The sequence below is a fragment of the Coloeus monedula genome, assembly GCF_965178545.1.
Source record: "Coloeus monedula genome assembly, chromosome: 2".
Taxonomy (NCBI): domain Eukaryota; kingdom Metazoa; phylum Chordata; class Aves; order Passeriformes; family Corvidae; genus Coloeus; species Coloeus monedula.
In genome coordinates, this window is record NC_138782.1 from 102,024,729 (window position 1) to 102,048,706 (window position 23,978).

The 23,978-nt window shown below is 37.0% G+C and overlaps 1 protein-coding gene across 1 annotated transcript in view; it reads right to left on the reverse strand.

Moving 5' to 3' along the window:
• The window catches only part of EIPR1 (EARP complex and GARP complex interacting protein 1), a 75,570-nt gene that overhangs the window by 2,267 nt on the left and 49,325 nt on the right, over nucleotides 1-23,978 (reverse strand). The window contains exons 6-8 of the mRNA XM_082299526.1: nucleotides 15,270-15,406; nucleotides 11,801-11,968; nucleotides 10,425-10,592 (exon numbers count right to left, since the gene is read on the reverse strand). Coding sequence (XP_082155652.1) covers nucleotides 10,425-10,592; nucleotides 11,801-11,968; nucleotides 15,270-15,406 — 473 coding nt within the window. The remainder of the gene's footprint in view (nucleotides 1-10,424; nucleotides 10,593-11,800; nucleotides 11,969-15,269; nucleotides 15,407-23,978) is intronic.

Genomic DNA, 23,978 nt, shown 5'->3' on the forward strand with positions numbered 1-23,978 from the left:
GTTTGCATGTACTTATGTTTTAGGTCAAGTCAGTGCAAAAGACCCCACTTACAGGGACAAAGTAACTCTTACTCTACACTTCAGTGCATTTTCTGTCTCTCAGAACCTACACTAAGCATCTCTCTCACTCTCTAAAGCTAGGTAAACTACATGGCATGATCTAAATGTACAACTTTTTACCAACATCTTTTCTCTCATCATGCTACATCCCTTCCTCTCCCCTTCACTGTTCAATGAATTCTTAAAATAATATACAGTGTTAGAGATACATAGATGGGTAAGAAGTTGCAGTCCCTAATATCAGTCTCTCCTGTGCTGCCATTCTGGACTCATTCTCTCTAGAGTTATGGAAGGGGGATGGTGCCCCTCTGAACACTGTGATTTTTATCTCCCATTGCTAGAGTTGTATCAGTACCAGATTCTCATCTATCGCATACCCCACCTCTCACTGCCAACACCCGAGCTCCTGGTCACCTACATCATAGGAGAGACACAGATTTCCTTCTGCATTGCAAATATTCAAGAGATGCAGGCAATTCTCAGAAGTCCAAACCACTCAAGAGTCATTGGTTGTACTCTGCTAACTGAGCACAGCCCTTCTTCCCTGCATTCCCAAAGATAGTCTCTCCTCTCAGAATGCCAGTACAGCACATTATTTTGTAGCTACAGGGTAGGGGAGTTTTCAGAGGATGACCTTAGTGCTCCTTCAGCCACAGAGAATCATCTCTGTCTGACAAGAATCAGTCCGCCCTTCAAAGGCTTCCGTCCGCCTCCTGGAAACAGCCTTGTACTACAGCTGCAACCCTCCTCACAGAAAGCAAAGCCAAAGAGCCTTGTGAATGCCACTCAATCATTTAAACAGATGCTGCTACTACAGAAATGAAGTGTTGTTATTGGCTGTCTTTGCCCTTTCCTGCTGCTCTCTGAAAGCATGCCTCTCTGCAATCACAAAGCCTGGATGGAAGCACAGTAGGGTATCTTGCAGGGTATTGCTGCCCCACCTAGCCAGCTGAGCCAGCTGTGAATCTAACACTGCAATTAAAATTAAATTGAGTTTAATGAAGAAACCAAAAGTAGACTCATACTGCAGAATAGCTTCAGATATGTATTTTCCAGGATTTTTACCATTTATTTGTGCTACATTACAGGTTTAACTAACCAAAAAAGGGCACAGCACAATCAACACCCAGCCACTGGTTAACTGCAAAGAACAAAGCTTGTTTTTCAGTTCTCCTGAATATGAACTTTCATACAAACCATCTAACAGCAGAGAGCTAACGCACACATACAGGTACTTCATCTCCTGTAACATGTTTGTCTAACTTCCTGCTAAATGACATGCCTGGTTAAGTGAAAGTTGGTCATGTCCCCAGACAGCAATGTGCTCCATGCAGTGCTCACCCACTTACCCACAACTCCATTATTCTGAAGGTTTGAGATGTCTCTCTGGATAGGTAGGGGAGTAATGCACAGTGCACACGGCTGTCAGGGGACACGACTGACTTCCAGTTAACCACGAGTCTCAGTTAACCGCAGGTTGAATAAACAGGGACAAATAAGCTTCTAGATTACACTATTTTCTGTATGCTCAGAGCTGTTTCAGTGTTTCATTTAAATAACACAGCTCATCTAATTTAATTTACAGGAGTCAGGGGAATGAGTGTTCAGGAAACAAGCCTGTAGATGAATTTCTGTTTGGCATTCCCATTTATTACTACAGTTTTAACTGTGTTTTATTATTATCTATACACTGAATTTCCTCTTAGGTATGAAAGTAAATTTTGTGCCTTCCTAGAAAAAGAAAGCATGCTATTCCACTTGGTTCTTCAGGCAAACGACACAGCCTTGAAACAGTTATTGAGAATCAGAGAAAATCCTTATGGAGGTGATCACTTGGTATAAAAGAGCTAGATACTATACAAGACAATCAGGATGGAAAAAAATCATCTCAAAATGACATGTGTCTCAGGAACAATACAGAAGACCCAAAAGAAACTGTCCATGAGCACCCTTTACAAACATGATGAATGAAAACAGATTAGCCTTTAAATTATGCAATGGGTAATGGGCCCAGAAGGATTCTGCTAGTGGAATAAAAAGCAGAATTCATTTCATGTATGTGAAAGACTGTTCTAAAACATTAAAAAAAATTCAACATAAGGAGCAGAGGTGTTTGTGATGAGTTTTTTTTTCCTCACAACAGTAATCTCTTAGAGGCAGACTACCTTACCCGATGCTAAGAGATTTCCAAGAAAACACCTCAGATTTCTCTGCGTTTTGGCTACATGTTTGCTTTTTTTGGTAATCCAAGAATAGGCTGAGGACACTGTTTTTGAATCTATATCAATCTAGGGTACTTAGGATTGTTCTGTTCCTGAGTCACACAACGAGTTATGTAGTCCCAATGAAATTTTACACATCTTTTACACATATTTATTTATTAAAGAACCATCTCAGATTAACAAGAAGAGTAGCTGTACAGAGCTGGATATGAAGTAAACTTTCTTCTACAGTACATTAGTATGTATAATTCATGTTGTTGCCAGAACACAGAGATGCCTCTTTTTATATAAAAGCTGCAGGTTATGTATATAAAAATAGCCATGTATAGCTATATATATATATAGCATGCACATATGTGTACAAAACGGCTACGTATAGCATGAATAGCTATGCTATATAGCTAATTCAGTGTACCACAGATGCCTTGGCCTATTGATCCCATAACAGAGAGATGGTGCTGTGCAAGGCCAGCAGTTGGACTCCATGATCCTTGTGGGTCCCTTCCAACTCAGCTTATTCTGTGATTCTGTGGCTGTATTTGATAGCATACTTGATAATCACTTGTTATGCCTAGCAAGCTTAGTAAGCTCTTTTCCTCACCTCAGATCTTCTTGACCCTTGCTTCTTTAGTTTCTTGCTTTCCTATCTATTTTGAAGATTTTATTCTGACCAGACTAAAACACCTTTTCTTATACATGTTCTTGCACTGCATCAACTGACAATGCATCACATTACTTTGCCACCAAGAATTCACAGTATGAAATGTGACGTTTCTACCAACATCATGCATAAATTTCAGACCTGTGCCACACTGAGCTGAAAATGGACTGTGTTTTCTCTGTAGTCTTATTCAAATAACACGACCCCAACCAGCTTCTAAGAAAGGAGAGAACCTTTTATTTTTCTAGATAACTGAGGTTAATTGTGTTACAGATTTGAGAAAGAAGCCTGTTCAGCCTTGGATAATTGTTTTCATGTAGAAAGCTGTTATTTCCAATTACTTCTCATGCTAACAACCACTTAAGTTTGCAGTGCTTGCAATTCTGTTTTGTCACCACAGTGTTCAATAAAATATGGTTTTCAGTCAGCAAAAATAATTAATTCCTTATCACAGTCAAAATTAAACCCTCTTTAATCTAAAAATCACTATGAAATAGAAGTGAATCAATAAAGCAGCAACATGTACTGCAGCATCCAAAAATGAATCCTGAAAACCATAGCACTGGATTCTGGAATAGCCCATGGATGCACTTTCCTTTTGACTTCAAGAGAAAATTGTTTCTGGTAATATTAGACAACATACTATTTGCTTTTTCACTCTCTTAAGCCTGAATTCAAGTATGTTTATTCTTGAACACAATTTTTATATGTAATAATTGGCCATTCATACTATTCCAAACATACTATTTTTTTATTCAATAAAGAGCTTTCTGAACTGCTTCTACAGGAAACCAAGAAAGGCATACTTTTACATAACAGGTTTCATAGATGTCCTAATATGAAAAATAAATTAAGGAAGGTATACTTGCTGATGAGGGTTAAAGAAAGAAATAGTACAAGAAAACCAGAAGCTTTTAAAGAAAATAGTCCTGGAACTGAAAAGTTCTGCGGTACTACATTTTGCCCAGCTTCTTACACATCCAAAAAGTGAAGTCCAGAATCCTGGCATTGCCCAAAACAGAAACTATTAAACTTGTTTTAATTAATTAGGTCTCTTGGTTGATTCCATACCATAATTCTATGACTCCTAGGTTTCTCCAAGACATTAATACCAAAAGCAAAATAGCATCAAAATTAACACTAGTGACAGCTATGTGAAAATATCCTGAAAGCCTGCCTCAGCATGTTTGGCAAATACTTTTCAAAATATCAGCGCTGACAAATCTCTCCTCTGAAGTCACAGAGGCATATACAAAGGTGTTATGTTAGATTGTACAGTTCATATGTAATATTGTGAAACACATGATTTATTATTCAAAAAACTCTAAACAACATTTCTACTACAAAAAGTAGAAACCACCAACTTCTTTAGACAGAATTTTGAAGAAAGTGTCTTTCTACAGAGAGGGCAGCCACCATTTTCTCTCTGGTCCATTCTGATGGCTGAAGATGTTTCTACATGTAAACAGCTCATTAAAAACTTCATGATCTCAAGTGAGATTCTCTCTACTGGAAGGACTAATCACTTACATCTCTCAGCTTTAAATATAAAATGTTGAGAAGTGCTTGTGTTAGATCATCTGTTTGTATCAAAGGACATTATGGCTAAATCTATGACAAAAAAGATGGAAACTAAGCATTCAGGAAAAACACTAAAACTGTATTTTCAAATAGGAATTTCTGGTACAATCTTCAAAGGAAAACAAAGATAATGATAATCTTTGAAGATATCACCAAGAAATGTAGCATAAGGGAGAAGGCAGCATACTTACCTTAGGAACAAGTTCTACCAGTGAGTGAAAACAGCAAACATCTTAAGCCCACAAACTCCAAAGAAAGCTAAGGGAGCTGGGAGCTTGTACTGCAAAATTAAAGTTCAAGAATGGCTTCCTTTCCAGGACCGATGCATAAGCTCAAAATGTTATTGACTATATAAATCATTCAATTGTTATGGATACAGAATAGGCTCTTTCTCTTAAAGAACAAGTCCTTCATTATCAGTTGAGCCTTGTCACAAAGTTCTGGCCACAGAAGTCATGAAGAATGAAAACATTGCTGTAGATGCAGCATGTACCTTGCTGCTGGTACTCCTATGATAGCAAATAGTCTTCTCATGCTGTGTATCACCAGCATACCAAACAGAGACCTACACAGTCCAAAATTTAAACCTATAAGGCAAACAATATGAATTGGAATGACAGAAGAAAAGGAATCCTGATTGGCAAGTAAAGATGGCCACTCTAAACTGTAAGAAGCTAGTAGCTTTCTTTTATTGTTAGAAAGAGAAATGTAGAATTAAAATGACTACCAGAATAATTTAATACAGTAACATCTAGAGTCACTCACTAACATCAGGATTTTGGATAACCAAAGACTAAAGAAAGGATATAAGACAGTCACCACCTCCCTTAGGAGGAAGACAGTTCCCATTGCTCTCCTAATACCTTACAGGGAGCTGACAGTCACCTTCAGGAGATTTAGTATTCAGGCAAGTTCAGTGTTGCAGGGAGAATGTTCTTGCAACAACAGGGTGCAAAGCCACTAAAGAAAGAGGTCAAGAAGCCTGACAAGTGATTGCATCCACAGATGTGGAATTATCCCATGTTTTAAAAGTTTTGTTCAAACTTGGGCATTGAAAAGTACTTCTCATGTTCTTATCCATGCACATTAGCTTTGTTCTGGGGATGAAATTTGGACCGTGGGTAGCCCGCCTTGAGGCCCATAAAAAGGAAGGTGGAACTGGTGCAAGTCGAATGGAAAAGTGAGGGGCAGAGTCCCTGACCTTTGCCTTCCCCCCCCCACCACCATCCCCTGCTGTGAGACACTCTGAGGCCTCCAGGAGCCGACGTTGTCCGCCTGAGGAGAACCCCCCAAACGTGCACCCCTGGACCAGAATCACGAGTGAGTTGTGGAACCCCTGCCCTGCTCCTGCATCCCGTGGGGAGAGCACCGTGAGTGGGCCAAGGCTCGGCTGCAGCGAGCGGGCACCGCGCCTGCAGCTCGGAGGACGGGAGGCCGCATTGCAGCCAAACTGCTCCCAAGAGCAGAGGAGGCAGATCAGATGCTTCGAACTGCTTCACTCCCCCCACCCCATCTCGGCAGCACTAAAGGTAGCACAGTGTGGTGGTGACCTATCCTATGCTTTTCTTTTTAAGTAACCTTGGCTTTTTCTAACTTTCCTCTACTTTTCTCTTTCCTTCTCTTTGCCTCTTTTACTATTAAATAAAATACATCCATTTTTTGGCATCAACATCTAACCTCATTTGGTTTTAATCTCGTTTCTGGGAATATTTTGAACCTTCTAAGTTCTTTCCAGTTTACGCACAGAGACTTAGCTTGCTCTGCTTTTCTGGGTTTAAACCGGATCGTTACAGCTTCCCATGCAGAAAGCACTGAAGTCTTTCTTAATTCAGTGCAAGAAAACAAACACAGTTGGCATGTTTCTCCTAGACACCTTTCACAAAAGCTGTGCATGCACATCTGGCATGTTTTGGAACAAACAAAAACACAGTTAGTGAGAACAGATAAACTCAAGGATATGGCTGATAACAAAAGGAAAACCCTACATGGAAGAATCAGAAGTCTCCAAAGATTATTCAGAAGGCAGTAAATGTCCCTGAACTGTGAATACTCAGGGGATAGGAGCATATATCCAGGGGAAATACATCTCCTTTTCCTATTGCTGTACTTTTTCCTCCTGACTACTATGAGATATATGACACAGGCTAGGGAGACCTCTAACATGATACAGGGAAGCTGCCTGCTCTTCCATTTTTATAATGGACAGGAGAAACAACAGCAGCAGTTAAAAAGTAGGGAAAAGACAGCAAACTAGTTGCTCTGATCTAAACCAGCAATTAAGAGGAACTGATTTCAACAAGAGGCAGATGCTCATGCAACAGTCCTAGAATATTGCTTACGCAAGCATGTTCTGGTCTCTAAGATGGCAGCACAGGCCCAAGATGTCAACACATATATAGACAAACACTGAAAAAAGAAACCACTAACAAGAAATTCTTAGTAAGAATGGAATACAGCAGTTTTTAGTTTGTCTATTCATTATGCAATGAAGTTGAATTCTTTTCTTTTGAAAAAAATTATCTCCAAATACTTATTTTCAGTTGGGAACCTTAAAAACTAGACAACTACTGCAGCAAATCTGGCAAGAATAATTGAGTGGGTAGACTCATGCATAGTTCTACGTGGTTGAACAAGGAAGGGTTAAACTGACATATTATTTTTGGTTTGTGCCCAACCAAGAAATACAGTAAAAATTAGGAAATTTACTCTGAAAGATATTAAAAATTAACAAGACTTAAAGATTTCAGGAAGGAGTCTTAACTGTGTAGAACAGTATTAGAAGTCAATGTTTTCAAAATATGGGGACTTTACTAAGTAGAACAAACAACAAACCTTTAAAGATATAACTGGCACATACTTCATCATTTTTATATTTAATCAAAGGAGTATTTTTACAAGTTATTGTATTCAGGACAAATAAAATGCAGAAAGAGTCTTTTCCTTTCTTTACAATTGATATTTCAGCTTTCTGAGAGAGGTATGGCACTCAGTCTGAAGGTGACTGGCCAGATACTCTAGTTGTCCAAATACATGCTCTTCCTGGTGTATTTCAAGATACACCTGAAACAGACATTCTCTTTATTAGTATTTGTGTGCTGTTTAATAACAAATCAGATGTCCTCCAAAACAGGATAAAAATGAACCTTGTGAGAATATAACACCTTCTTGAAAGTCTAGAACATACCCAAGCAAAAAAAAAACCCAAAAAAACCCCAAAAAACCCCACACCCCTGCTGCACCAAGCCATACAGTGAAAACCTGTATTTTATAAAAGAGACAGTACCCATGGAATGGTGCAACAGACTCTTCATAGAGGTCTCCAGGAGGGCATCATAGTCAAAATATTTGGTACTAGTGGTTGACTAACAAGAAGTATTCCCAACAGCTGTTATGCCCTCTTCATTTGTGCACTCAGAACTAAAGAGACATTGATTTGGCAACAGTTCAAGGCTGGTGAGCAGCTTGCAAACATCCTTTGGACTCAACTTGTAAGAAGAGGGCAGAAGGGGGAGCCTAAACCAAGACTTTCACAGTACCAAGCAGAGGTTACAAAAGCTGATGCGCTTTCCCAGGTTTTACAGAAAACAGATGAGTAGCTGAAAAGCACATATTTAAAATGCAAATGCAGAATTGATACTCTTGTAGCCTCTGGGAACAGGCAAGGGCTCTACATCATTGCTATACAAGTCATTCATGATGGGGTTTACATCCAACCCATAGCCATAGGAAAAGATGCATTATATTTGTTGTATTGCATTGGATGACCTTGGATTCAAAAATTCCCATTCTATAATGACTTGTGTTTCAGTGAGGCAACCTACACAGTCTAAAATCCACAGAAATTCAGAATTCCAGATAACCTACTACACAGTGTCTGTCAGAATGTTATTTACTTGTGTTATTTTTAATGCATTCCCACCATATAAAAAACAAATGTGGTCTCTTTCTCATTTCCACTAATGCTATTTATCTTCCATCCTGAACAGAATAAATTGCAACCCCCAGCCAAAGATAAGGAAGCAGAAGATGTCCCTGACTGTGGCAGGTGGGTTGAAACTAGGTGATCTTTAAGACCCCTTCCAACACAAACCATTTTCTGATTCTATATTTAAAACACTGTAACTCAGTTACATTCTAGAAAGTAAGTACATACTGTTGATGTGAGCAAATTTTTAGGTACTTAATTTGATACTCCTTGATTTTTCAGGCACTTAAAACATGTAGAGAAAATCTTTTCAAGAAATCCTATACATTTAAAATTAGCCATTTCTATATATGGAATAACTTTCTTATTTAATATTAGAAAAAGAATAGTTCCCAGGTCCTTTAAATGAAGCCAAAACACCAAAACTATATGGAGCAAAACTACATCTTTAATAATAAAATAAGGTTCAAGAGCAACCTTAAAAATGCAATTAGAGAAGTAACCTAAACTGTATTTAAAATTTTAGCTGAAACATCTAGCCAGCACAGCTGAGCAACTAGGGGATGTTTTTTGTAATTTCCTTGTTCCTTATCACATCCGACTGTTCTTCATTTTAAAAGCTCATTCAGGAACTAATCTGCCTATATCACTGCAGACAGCTTTGCAGAGCTGTCCAGAGAAGGGCAATGGAGCTGGCGAAAGGTCTAGTGAGTAAGTCACATAAGGAGTGGTTGAGGGAGCTGGGGTTGTTTAGTCTGGAGAAGAGGAGGCTCATGGGTGACCCTACTGCTCTCTACAACTGCCTAACAGGATATTGTAGCCAGCTGGGGATCGGTCTCTTCTCCCATGCAACAAGTGACAGGAGATGACACAGCCTCAAGCTATGCCAGGGTAGGTTTAGGTTGGACAGATCTCTTCACAGAAAGGGTGATTAGAAATTGGAATGGACGGCCCAGAAAAGTGATGGAATCACCATCCCTGGGGGTGTTCAAGGAAAGACTGGATGTGGCAGTCATCGCCATGGTCTAGTCGACATGGTAATGTTCAGTCATAGGTTGGACTCTGATCTCAGAGGTCTTTTCCAACCTAATTCATTCTGTAATTCTGTGGTTCACTTTGTAAAGAAAGAGTTCGCTGAAGATCACCATGAAAGCTAGTCACAAAATTAGAAAGCCTCAGCCCAACCTCAATATACAGAGCTCCCTATATACACATATATACACTTGTAAGGACATGTAAAAAGGGAAACAAGCATAATATACTGCACAATAAAAAAGATGAAAGCACATAAAAATTGAATATAAAAATTATTATTTTAGCATTTCAGTTAATTCTTCACTAAAACCCCATCCCTTCAAAATTCACAAGGAAAATATGTGATTCCACACAAACCAAATGGATGGGTTTACAAATGTTTGCCAACAGCATGCACTATTCTCTACCAAGAGTGTTGAAACCAAGCTTCTGGTTTGCTTGAACTAGGTCTGATGAGTTATTGGGTTCCAGAGCAGTCAGAGATATTAAGAGAAAAAAAAAAAAAAAAAAAAAAAAAAAGTGTTTATACTTCCTTTCTTCTGCCTGTGCAGAAGCTCATCATTAGACTGGTAACACTTCCTAAGGGTTACAACACATACACAGAAAATACAAAAGCATATTTTCAAATTCTCAACCCAGATTGTTCTACATGCTTGACTTGAACCCAAGCTCCCTTAAAGTGAATCTTTTCACCAATCCAGTGGACTTTAGAAGTGATCCTCAGCATCACCATTCCCTTCCTACCAGTGAACATGGAGTGACCATGCCAATCAGATTTAAAGAGCGTATTCTACCCAAGTGTGAATAAAGTGGGAATTCAAACTACTTACCTCAAAGGCATGTATACAAAAATCCTAGTCAGCAAAAAAAATAACATGTAAACCATCACCATGAAAAGACAAATTATAAGCATCTGCATAAAACTCAGGAAACTTCATACTTCTCTTCTTGATGCTGGTCCTCTTGGTCACTGAGTTCATCATCATCTACCATATGCCCAAATGGTTCAGAAGAAATTGATACCATATTAGACAGGATAACTCTGCTATCACTGCTTCCTGTAAGGATCAGCTGATCATGAGAATGATTGTATCTGACATTCCAGACCCTAAAAAAGTTAAAGCAGAGAGAACAAGAAACTATTCATAGTAGGTAGTACATCACTGTTAAACAATTTTTTTTTAAGGGCAGCACTAAAAATTCATCTTTTCAATGTTTTAAGTATGCATAGAAGTAACATGCCTCATTCCAAAGACATTTTTTGCCGTCTTCATTTGGCTTTTAAGCTTCCATGTAATCTGTTTTCTATGAGGTATCTTTAAAAATTCAACAAGTAAGTTTAAAAAAAAATAAAATAAATCACACCATTCAGTGGTATCATTCCTTGAGGGTACATGCCAATTCATTGTTGACTTAAGTCCTAAATATAAAAATTTCCCCAAAGCAAAATATGGATTAAAAATAGCCTGTTAAGCAAAAATCTCACAACATTCTTACAATGAAGTTTAAAATAGATCCTAAAACAAATGCAGGATTATATTTCTCTTCAAGTTTTACATTTTACATATTAAGTTAATACCAAATGTCTTATTGTTCTTGTTTTCTTCTTTTTCTTTGAATATTCTGAAGAAAAAAAGTAAAAATAATGTTTTTGTTAATTCCCATCTTCATTCCCCTTAAAATAGCTTTAGGGTCTGGATTTATTTTGCAAGAATTACTCCAACCCAAATTTTATAAAATATAAATAATTCATCTTTTCTTAAGCACTGAAATTTGCAGCCATCAGACAAGATTCTCTCCTTACTCCAGCCACAGGCCAGTGCAGTAGATTCAGGCTCTAAATCTCAGAGAATAAAATTACTCACTTGCATATTTTGAGTTAAGGACTGTGAAGAGCATCAAAAAAATGGAGCTGCATTACTGAACATTTCAACCATCTGACAACAGAAGGATGGATAGCAGCTGCTTTACTGCACATCAGGTGCAGTACATCAGGCTCCATTTGGGAAGGCACACCTGTGTCCCAGCAGGGGCCCATGGGCCAAATTCTGTGCTGTGCGTCTCAAAGGTCTACCCCACCTCCCAACAACGTTAACAACAGTTTCTTGCCAATTAGACTAACGTTGTCTAAACTCTTAATTTACAATTACACAAGGAACATTGGCATGTTAAAATTTTTCCTCTGTGCAAAAAAATTATTATGCACAATAGCACAAACATAGTCAGTTTGCATTGTTCCTAAACGATAAAATAATTAGCTGAATAAATTATATAAGCCATCCACCCGCAAAACAGCATGCAGATAATTTGTTCTACCAGTGGGAATGCTCCTCTAGTGTCTTCACTGGTTCAGTGACATTTCTTGTGTCCCAGAATTTCACCTTGCAGTCATCTCCACAGCTAGCCAGGTAGTACTGCTTATTGGGATTAAAGTCCAGGTCTCGTACCAGCTGTCCATGAGCATTTTCTATACAATATATCTGCCTATAAAACATTAAAAAAATTACGTGGTCTATAAAAAGCACTCCACCTACAGGAATCTGTTTCCCTGGAAACTTGCATAATCCCCTTAGCACCCACAGACCTAGAGCTCCCATTCCAGCTGCTAACAATAGTGACTCGTACAGATTTCTCAGCTTGCCTTGAAGCTTTTCTCCTTCCATGTTTGTTTCCATTAGGATCATCTGGAGTTAAAAGGAAAGAGTAGTTCCAGATGATTCTAGCACAACTCTGTAAAAACTGTATGTAAAATCATATAAATGTCTGCTACTAAACCACATTCGTTTCAGATAAGAACTTCTCTGCCCCTAAGCAGTTATACTAATTCTCTGTATACGAAATCTACTTCTCCCTGTAGAAAAAGCTGAGATGCAAAGGTTGCAACAGATATCAACAACAGCTTTTTATTACTGCTCCGTATTGAATTTACCTTCTTGAGCTCTTGCATTTATCACTAATTTACCTGTGGCCCTTAAACTCCTCAGCCAGACGCATACTCATCCATCTGGACCACTTCAGAAAACATCTGCAGTACTGCTAACAGCCTAGCACGTCTATTCAAAACATCATGCGCCATCAGTTTGTTTCCCTACCTTGCCTCTTAAAGTTAGGTTTGTCTGGGTTTTTCTTGTTTCCACTATCGTGTCACCAGTTTTCTCAAAGCCACCAATACATCATCTAAAGTTCTGCTTAGACTTGACCGTCTCCTACAATCTTCACTAGAACTTTTCAACACTTCATGAGCTTTTTGTTTTTCTTTAAATGAAAAATGTTTCCCTGCAGTAAACATACTGACCAAAATTTCCTATTTCTTGTGAAGACTACATATTTTTATGGTCTTCTGTCACAATCAGATAGTCTCTTGCTGTTAATTCCTAACTCCTAATACAAAGTGAAATAGCTCCATAAGGAGAGATTCAAAGTGTATCAGACCTATACCAAGCCCTATCCTGACAGCTGTGGCAGTCACCAGTGAAATTACTAAGGTATCTAGCATCAACACTCTTCTCAGAGTTTGAGAGGCTAAGGATATCATTCAGGTATGCCTTTCTACCAGGTATTGTAGGAGTGGAATTCAAACTTCCACTTATTTTCTTAGGATATGTATATGGCAAAAATTTTAAGTCTCAAGCATGTTTGCTGCAGTAAAACACTTCTTTCCTTCTTTATTGCACCTTTCACTTTTTTCTTGCATTGCTCATAGAGATGTGTGTAAGGGCTTAAAAATACCACTGTCCACTGTATATTCAACACTACTCACCATGAAAGCCTTTATCCCAACTTAACTATTATTCTGACCATTTGATCCCTTTCCTCCCAAAATATGAATATTTATTTCTTCACTTTTCACCCTACCTACAGCAATAATACATACACTAAATTTCCCACTTACATCTTAAGATTTATGCCAGACCACATGAACATTTTCTCCAGCTATTGACTCCACCTCCTCATATTATTCTTCTTACATATTATTTAGAGTTTAGCCTTGGAGTCTGAATTTTCCTGATAAAATTCTCTCTCTAAATCCAATCAGCCTAGTGTCTGTCTCCTCTGCTTCACAAGCTCTTCTCTGATTAAGACTGCTTCTTAGTCTAGTCTAGGACTCTTCCTACCAATCTTTTTTTTCTTCTCCCCTTCTTTGTTTGCTATGTCCAAAAGAATATACTCCCTCTATCTTGCATCTATCATAATCACACTCTGCAGGAGCAGCTATTCTAGCTTCTTCGAGTATCTCTCTTCACTTTGCTGCTAGACCAGTTTTCTGCCCTTGATTCCTCCCTCCCCCATCATTTCATGCTTCTTATACTGCCAGAGTTTATATTGCCCTGATTTTAAACTCCTACTTCTAGCCTAACTAATTATTATGAAATATTTACATATAGACATATTACAGAGTAATTGAAGATGAGACTTACTCTCGCACATACTTTTTGAGTATATTGCAAACAGCCCTTTGGCACGGCCTAGTAATCAAACTGGTTTAAGGACTATCTACTCTGAGCCCCACTTGAAGTAAATAGAATTGTGGGGTTTGTTTCTGTTAACCAAGGTACCCCTTTCACTGTGGATCGAGACTATAATATCCAGACTATAGAAGTTACTCTGAGAATTCCTTTAATGCAAGATAGAGATGCTTTTTCTAATAAGACAGAGCATGAAGCAGAGTTTACAATATTTAATATTTTCACTTCAAAAAACAGGCTTTAGTTTCAAGATCTGCATGCTATGTGTTAGAAACAGGAGGATTACAAAAACATTACAAAAATAATAAAACTCATTCTCCTTTGTCCTCTCTTTCCACTCTTGTACACTTCATTTAAAAGTGTCTTTATAAATCTAAGTATACACATCTACATAAAGTTAGATTTTTATGTATCACTTTACAAGGCAAAGAACAGGACCTTCAAACTTGATGATAAGCATATAGGAAGTGACTTTCAATTATTGTATTTTTAGCTTTCGTTAATTAAATAAATCTCTTTGGAAAAAACACACAAGACTAGCAAACAAGGGATTTATTGCTACAACTCTGAGCTGGCAGGAACCACTGAACTAAATTTAAAGTCATCGCCCTTTAAGGCAACGAAAGTTATTACAAGACATCAGTCTTCTCGGTTTAGTGATAAATTACTATGTGCTAAGGGGATAAAGTGTATTTTAAAAAAGCTTGCAGAGGCTTTAGTAGTCATGGCAACAGATGTGCACAACATCACTCCTTTGCTTATCAAAATCACAACTAAGCGGGGGGGAAAATGCCTTATTAGGTATATTCAAAGCTTTTATTTGGTTATGATTTTGATAGATTCAGTGATTTCTTATAACTAGTAAGCTACAATCTTTAGTATAGAACACTTTGTTAAAATCAGAAGCGAAGAGGAAATTTGACCTGTGAATTGCCTTCAAAGATTAAAGTCATCTTTAAATGCTATGAAGACAGTTCATAGCATAGTCAGGACTGTTGTTAAACCATTTTCAGGCTGAATTACAAAACAGCTTCATTCAGGTAATCCCTATGTATTGAACAAATCCTTGTGAGACTAGTTCAATAAAACTCAATATACAAGTTAGAATTGAAGCTGAGGGGGAATACCAGAGAAAACTCTTTGCTAAATTGTAACTATATGAGGTATGCAAGCTTTTCTATTCTTTTTATAAGGTTTGCCATTTTTATCATATTATCATATTATCATAATTATCATTTAAAAAAAGAGAAAGTGCTAGGAGCAACGCAAAAATCTCTCTCCAAAGGAGATAAGAGAACATGACTGCAAGCTCTCATTACCTCATGCTTCGCGTGTCCCACCCTCGGACAGTGGTATCATTGGCTGTGGCAATCTGGGTACAGTTGTGGTGTGGACTCCATCTTCCCGAAGTAAATTTTAATTGTCCTTTCCCTTCCAAGGCTGTGGAACTAGAGAGCTAGAATAATGAAACAAAGCTGGCAATGTTTCTAAATGTAACACTAAAATGAAACCAGTTACAATGAAGACAAAGCTGTTCAATAGCCTATTGCTCCAAGGCAGACTACCAAATCCGAAGATTCAAGAAAGAAAAAAAAGAAAAAGAACAGTAAAAAACCCCCAACAAATAAAAGCTAGAGCTGATTTTCCACCAGTAATTTTTAAAAAGGTGTATGCAGTGTAATGTATGCAAAAATATTATAAGTACTGTGCTTTCTATAAACTAAAACAGTTTCAGATCATTGTTGAAAGAGTAGATAGATAATATGGGCACATTGCACAGATTTGCAGCTGCCACACACACACACATTTAGCTTCATTAACAGTCTTACAAGACTTTTTCCATGTCAAAATGCCAGATTTTAGCTGTAGTAACAATTACGGTGTCAAAAGACTCTTTTCCATAAATGTATAGTAGCTTTTAAAAATAAATAAATCAAGGCCCAGATGCCCACGTTATCACATACATGCCTGTTAAAATAATAGTAGATACTAGATAACAAATCTACAATCTGTGAGATAGAAAAGTTTCAGTTCCAAAACCAGGCTTGCATGTCGTGGAGTAGGTAGGTCTGCATCTCCACAGTTAATGAAAAGAAGGTCCAAAGTAATCAACTTTGTCTTTGAAGTTGTATAGCAAGTTGTCCCCCAGTTTCACATGAACATGGGGGAAATCGAAGCTGCCGACACTGCAAATTACTTTTACTTCCAATCACTTACTGAAACTGCTTAATATCTAAAGAGAAGGAGGGAAACCAAAATATTTGCATTTAATCAGATATAAAATTTACACAAATTTCAAGCAGCTACACAAACAGCAGACGTATTGGTCATCTTTCACACAATTTTCATATTTCAAAATGTTTCATTGTGAAACATTTTGTATTTCACAAAAGCAGATTACTGCACTGGATCCTGTTGGATCCTAATGCAACATAAATATTCTATTTAATAGTAGATTTCTCAGTGGAAATATTATGCTTTGATAGATGAAAAAGACTAAAACATACAAACTGTTTACATAAACTTTAACTGACATCAACAGAAAAATATGCTGTCCACACAACACTGCTTAAATCTATTTGTATATTGTATAAATGTTCATGCATGTATTTTGCTGAATTTTTATTACTACCACTCCACCAAGAATATCAAATTTCTTTAGCATTATGATTAACAATCTAGAAATTACAAACAGATTTTTTTTAAAAAAAGAACGTGGAATTCCCAGCATGTAAGATCATATATTGCTCATGTGTTAATGAATAATGTAACACTGTGACCAAACCTACTCCTCTAACACCATTCCTCCTTTAGAACAAATACTGTCTGAAAGCCTTTCTACAATTTGCAGGTCATTAATAGAAATTAAAAAACACTGCATAGGACACTGGACACAGGATAATATAATTCACTTTTTATTTTTTGACACATAGTAGATTCCAGGCACAAAAGAATATTCATAGCTTGTGTAGGTGACTTCAAAATTTAAACTAAGTTTCTTTAGTAAGCAGACTTGGCCATTCAAAGCTCAGACCAGGGGGAAGGAAGCAAATGTTAACACTAACAGTAAGACAGTACCAAAAGAGAGTATATTTTATCAGGTATTTCAAAAATCTGCTCTTGAGATGGAAAACATCACATACTCAAAACATGACTCAGGGCAGAGGATCTTTGTCAGCAGTAGACAATACTTTCTCCAGCATTCAAGACATATATTTACTCATTTCAACTTTTATAATGTAAACTACTATAAAATGATCAAATTTTTCTTCTTTGCAGTCAAAAGTTTAGGGCTGAGGCCAGCACACACATATTGTGCTATTTCTTACTAACATATAAAAAAAAAAAAAATCACATATATGGGCCAATTCATCCTTGCCTTCACAAGCAATTAATAAATACTTGCAGAAATTAAATGACATCTTTCCTTATACAGATGTCCAGCTATGTATGCAGCCAAGTTCTTAATCAACTCAATCTTCTTTTCCATGCTGTCTATGAACCTGAAAGCAACTGCAAGGATTCAAAGGACCATTTGGAGATAAAGAAGAGAAATTTTCATGAATAAAAAGGAATCCTTATGTAACAGAAGGAAGTCTGCAAGTTTCCTCCCTGGAAATCCAAGAAATAAAGGAAACAAAGTTGGTAGTTCAGAATCACAAATGCAGGTTCAAAAAAACCTTAGCTGTAAGTTTAATTCATACTCTAATATATGGACAGGTAAGCAAGGACTCATTATCTTGAACTCTTTCCTCCATTTCTTTAAATGCAGGAAAGCTGACTACAAAAAGGGAGGAAAACATTACATAGGTGTATTTTAAACATTATTCTTGCATGAGGATTAGGATCTGTGCTGCCCTGAAGATGAAGACATGAAGGTGTGAGGGCCTCACTGGATACTGAAGGTAAACAATTCATGGTATTATTTTATAAACACAAAATGGGACTTACATTAAGGAAAAAGGAAAGGAATAGAGTCTACTTTTAGACAACAAAATTAGGAATTACTCTTGCAATGCACGAGGATCACACTGATTTCAGAAAAGAACTCTAGAGAAAATGAAATCTTGAACAGTGTAAAATGGTTATCAGAGTATGGATGGATTTAACACTATTCCTAAATGCTTAGCTGGAACAATGCCTAAATCTAGTGACACAAGAACAAAAATAAAAGGCAGCATGATATTATAGTACAGTTGCATAAGAGCAACACTTTGAAATAAGAATAAAATGTTCTGAAAAAAATTAAGCAATGTAAAATGACCAGAATAGAACTGTTTATGTTATCCTCAATGAAGGAAGGGGTTTTACAAAAACAAAATAACAAAACATGAAAAAATGTCTGTCCTAGGATATCCTAGATACCAGTTCTAGGAAGGACTGATTTCTGTGTATTCAAATGAAAATATCAATTACTCCAACTTATTTTAGTCAAAATATTAAGGACTGAGGTTGATTTTTCTGCTTCAAAATTTGATTATATAAGGATTGACTGGGAAAGAGGTAAGGACAGGCAGTATCCTTCAAAAAAAACCACCAAAAGCCAATATATATTGTATGTTAAAGGGTACAGAAATTATCTAGAAAAACCACAAGCAGCATGGAGACAGTGAACGAACTGTTCATGTTCTCTTCCAAGAAAAGAGCTATGGGCCACCGAGGGAAACCTGCAGAAGATTAAACAGGAAACAAAAGAAAGTGATTCTTTACTCAGTGAACTCCTTGACAAAAGATACACGGATACATAAAGCTTGAATGTGACCAAGAACAGAACAGGAAGGTACTTGGAAGAATGATATATTAAGGGCTACATTTAGTAGACAAAACCAAGCAGACTATTTTGAGATTGACATTAAAAAGGCATGAGTGTTTTTCTGTCTTGATATTGACAGAAACAGAAATGTTGATGAGGATTGTAAATTGACTTGAATTCCTCCAACTGCAGGCAACCATGCCACATAGTCCTTTCATAACTGCTCTTGACTCCTGAACCATCTTAAAACTATTTGCCTTTTCAAAGAGCCTCATCATATTGGCAGCTCAGTTATTCTCAGAATAGCTAAGTAACAGAATCCACATATTTTTAAGTGCTGAGTTTCTGCATTACAGTAAGAAAATATTTTTATTCCTCAAACACAACTTTTCTGCTTTATTTTACAAAAATTATACTAAACATCAAGTTCATCCTCTGAAATATGTTGTTATTCCTATATGCTGATGATGCATTCCAAGCTCTGTCAACAAAAATTTTTATTATTTCATTCCAACTTCTATTCTATTGTTAAGGATGCCATTAAATAAAATTGATTCCAACTCTAAGAACTGGTTTCTATTCTCATTCTGATCCAGTAATTTCCCTTTTATTTTTCTTCAGACAGTTTTCTTCCCTCCTATACCTAATCTATGTTTATTCTAGTTGCAGTAATAACAGGGCACTAAAAAATTCTCCACTAAATTCCACAAGGTATTTCCTGTCTTGAGAAACAGCAGCTATCTTTCCAAGAAAGCATCTCATGCTTATTCTTAACATCCTCTATATTTGGATATGTCACTTTTATCCAGATAGCCTGTGAAATCTTCCCCAAAATATATTCCGCCTTGCCTGGAATTCCACTGCCTGGTATTATCTGTTGTTGTGAACCAAGACCACATGAATGCTGCTAAATAATCCAGAAGGGACAAGAAATCTAGAAGGAATCTAATTAATAATTTGGACTAAAATTATCAAAACCACACCTCTATTTATCCCCTTTGTGAAAACATATGAAAACCAGAAAAATATCTAGATTTTAATATCTCCATTTCTTTCTGTTCACTCATCTGCCATGCCAAACCCACTGCATTAATCCGAGGAAGAGTTCTAGCGATTTGTCAACATCTGACCTCAAATCCGTACACAGAATTATTAACTGTCATCTTCTCAGCAGACTCTACCCAGACCTTGTGGATTGTCTGGGCTTCTCTTGGGTCCAGCTAATGATTATAAATGGCAAAGAATAGCTAATTTAATTGCAAAAGGTAATGATGCAGTGAGCATAAGATTAGTTTCACCCCAGAAGGTAATGTCCTCAAAACAATAATAAAGGGAGTGATCAAAAGGACAGAAGCTTGCCTTAATGTAAATACAGGCAAATTAAATACTGTAAGGAGGAAACAAGTTAGCAAGAAACCTTGAGAGAAAATAAAAAACAAAACCCCAAACCAAAACCAAAATGAACCCAAACAAACCCACTGAACTGCACAGTAAATTACAGTTAGCAAATGTTTCCCATCCCAAGCTGACCAGATAATTCAGAGAATGAACACATCAATAATTTTATTACCAAGAAGCTCTGAATGTATTGGGAACTCTAAAATTCTTCAGGCTACTTTTAATGAAACAATGTGACTTGTAAATTGCAGGCAGATACAGAAAAGGAACCAAATAAGACTCTGAAGTTTTGATCACTGTAGAGAAGCAGAAATTTTGGCCTACGCAAAATTTTAAAGACAGATATTTTCAGTTTTTCATCTATATTATACCTGAATTTTTGAAAAAATTTTTCATAAACATGAAAAGTCCATAGAGTAGCATTTGGTTTACCTCTTGCCATTAAAATGGCCTATAATATGGACCTATGAGGAAAAAAAAAGGAAGCAATTGAAATGTGTTGTAAAAACAGGAAGACCAGTGATGCACCAGCGTAATTAATACCTCCTTACCTCTGTTACCTGCTACAGATACAGTGGATCTGATCTTACTTTTCGTTAATGATAATGATATTATTCAACTTGAACACCATCACGTGTTTTTTACAAGAAGAGAAAACAATTCAAACACACTGACATTTCTATTACTTTAATCCTATGCTCTTGATTTAATCAGTTATAACGCATATAAACACACAGAAGCACATGGTTATTTTACTTGTAAGTCTATAGCAATATGTATATTTTGTAAAGACATTCTCCCCTTAGCAATCCCTACAGAACATATAAGTTTACTAGTGTCGAGGAGAACATTCAGTGGAGGTAGCTCGGTGTGCAGCTGTAGTGCCAGCTGCAGATTGAGCTGCGGGTGGTGCAGAGAAATGAGGCAAGAGGCTGGGAAGAGGTGCTGATCATTTGCTCAACAAAAGGCACAGGGACCTGTGTCACCAGCCGGGTGACTGGACACTCAAGAAACACAGGAGGAGCAGAGGACTGAGAAGGAAAACCCCAGACTTTTGCTGCATAGACTGGGAGGGTGTAAAACCCCAGGGTTTTCTTTATTCAGGGTTCCTCATAAGAGGAACCAGCCCAGGCTGTTGCTTTGCTGTTGCACCATGACTTAAAGGATGGAGAGGACTGAGACTCTGCTATGGGAAATCTGTCTGTCTGAGTGAGAGTGCGGCGTGCAGGGAGTCAAGCAGGGACCTGCTGGCCCAGTGGAGCTGCTCAAAGTCTCTGACCATGGAAGTGGGACAGCCAGAGTGACTCCTGAATGGTCAGACAGGGAAGTTTCCTCAACACCAGCTATGTCCTGCTTAGTCACCGCCTGCCTGAACCAAACAGCATGTTAGATGGTAAGACATCAGTGGCTAAGAGATTCCAAAAATGGACAACCTTTCACCTTAGCAAACAATAAAGACAACTTTTCTTGTCATTCACATAATCTCTGTGTATCTACATATAAAGTAAATGTTGTGGTTTGTTTTTTTTTTAAATTTGATTTAACATGCCCCTTTTTTTAATGTGGCAAGATCTGATTTCTTTGCTTTAGGCTGTTCTGTATCTGTTTTCTAGGCAAAAAAAAGCACTTTTTATTAATATCTCAGGAAAGCGTCTCTACACTCTGATCAAAAAGCATTAAAATACAAATCACGTGCTTTTTAGAATTATGATATATTATGCATACAGCAATCCCTTATAAACAGGATATTCACAGAAAGAAACCACTGTTTCACCAACAGCTCATTAGCCTACAAACACTCCTTGTAAATGGTGATAATGAAATAGAAAATGTATTTACTGCTTACCCCTACCAATGCTATCTGTTTTATAACCACCCTGTTCTCACAGATTTCTCTCGCATTCTAAATACTATAGCAGCAAAATTTGGGGTAGAGTGTTGATTTATGGAGGAGGGTTTTACTTGTTTGGGTATTTTTTTTTTTTTAAAGAGAAAGTCAACTGTGTAACAAAACATTGCTTGTTTTTCTTTATTGCTCTTTGTAACTGTCAGTCCTACATATTTTTTGCAAATGTAAAATTGCTACCGAGTAAGTTATTATTTTTCATCCAAGTTATTATTTTTCATCCATATATAGAATTTAACAGCAAGTTAATCTCTTAGTAAGGAGGTAATCATCAAAGATTTCAGAAATGCACCACAGTTAATTCTAGTCCTGAAAAAGCCTACAATACTGGACTTCAGCATGTCGTAATTTGCATTACTAGAAAGTCTATAGCAGGCCTTTTAAAGAGATGCTTATGCTTTCTTCAGTCTTGTTCAGCTGGACTCCAGTTAGCTCAGGAATCCACAGACTTGTTTGAGACAAATTTGTTGCCGACAAAAATTCAACATTCAAAAATTGCAAGAATTCCAGTCATCTCAGAAGAGATTTGCTAGGCTAAAGATTTTGATGCATGGAGATATGTTTTTCTGAGAGTCAAGTTCCAATGAACTTTCTCTATCAAACCTCACTTTAAAAGCAGTCCCTGACTTGGTATTGAAGTAAGTATCATCTAATAACAACTCAAAATTGCTGGAGCAGAAGATTGATTATGGTAAACAGTTATTCTCAGGTAATATTTTAATCACAAATAATTCTCGTTTACAGTGTAATTGCATGAGATACTACATTCTTTTAGACGGAAATATAGAGGATCAGTCAAATCCTATATCAAGCCTCCTGAGAGCCTTACTGTAAAATACGAACAACATTCTTAACTTCTGCAAACAAAGGTTTTTAACAAACATTTTAAAATGCTCCTATCTGAAGATGTCAGTCAAGGGTTGATATATCTACTTCATTAGATGAAGCAGATTTTTGATAAAGAATTTCACATTTGGTTTTATTCATTTTCTTTTATCAAATATAAGCATATAACAAATGTCACAGGTTAAATTGCTTTAATTCCTTTATCACTTACTTTGACCTCTAGAGTCCTTTTCTGCCATCAACATTTGATGCAGTACAAGCATATTTTAGAAGTATCAATTTAAAAAATGTTCTACATAAGGAGCGCTACTTGAAATACTGAAAGGATCAGCAAGCTGAATATTGCACTGAGGACAAAAATACTGATTTGCCAAATCATGCTGAAATCAAAAAATTTGGTAGAGTCTACTCCTCTCCAAAATTATGCAGATCATGATTCTAGCAATGGAAGGAAAAGAAAACGGAAATCATAGTTATCCGCACAAACATTTGTGTGATGGAGGGGGGGTTTAGTTTTGAGAAAAGGAATAGTATATGGAAGACACAACATATAAAATTCTAGTAAATAATTCCCAAGCAGTATAAAATGAGGAATAAAAAACCCATAAAATTTGGCATTCATTCAAGATTCCCGCACAGAGAAACTGATAACACCAGACAGCATCCTAAAGGAAATCACAGAATCACAGAACAGTTTGGGTTTGAAGGGGCCTCAAAGATCATTTAGTGCCAATCCCCTGCCAAGGGCAGAGACATTTCAGAGAGGTTAGGATTTAGAAAAAATTTGAGAGAGTTATGAGAAAGTGGTTGAACAGTGCAAATACTAATTAACATTCAAAAGAATTTCAGCAGGTGAGGACAGAACGGCACCAAGAGTGGAAGTAGGAGAAAGGGAAAATGCTAAGTTGCCTAGCAGTCTCAATATTTCAAAAATACATGAAGACCAGTAGCATGAAAACAGTACCAACCCCAAAGCAGTTTTTCAATATTGCAGAAAGGTTTGTGTATTATGCAGACATTAGGAAAGAAATACTGACTAATGCAGGTATAATGCAAATCCAGTGGCTACAATGCCACAGACAAGCTCCTGGAGGCAAGCTGTCAGAAATTCTCGACATCAATTTG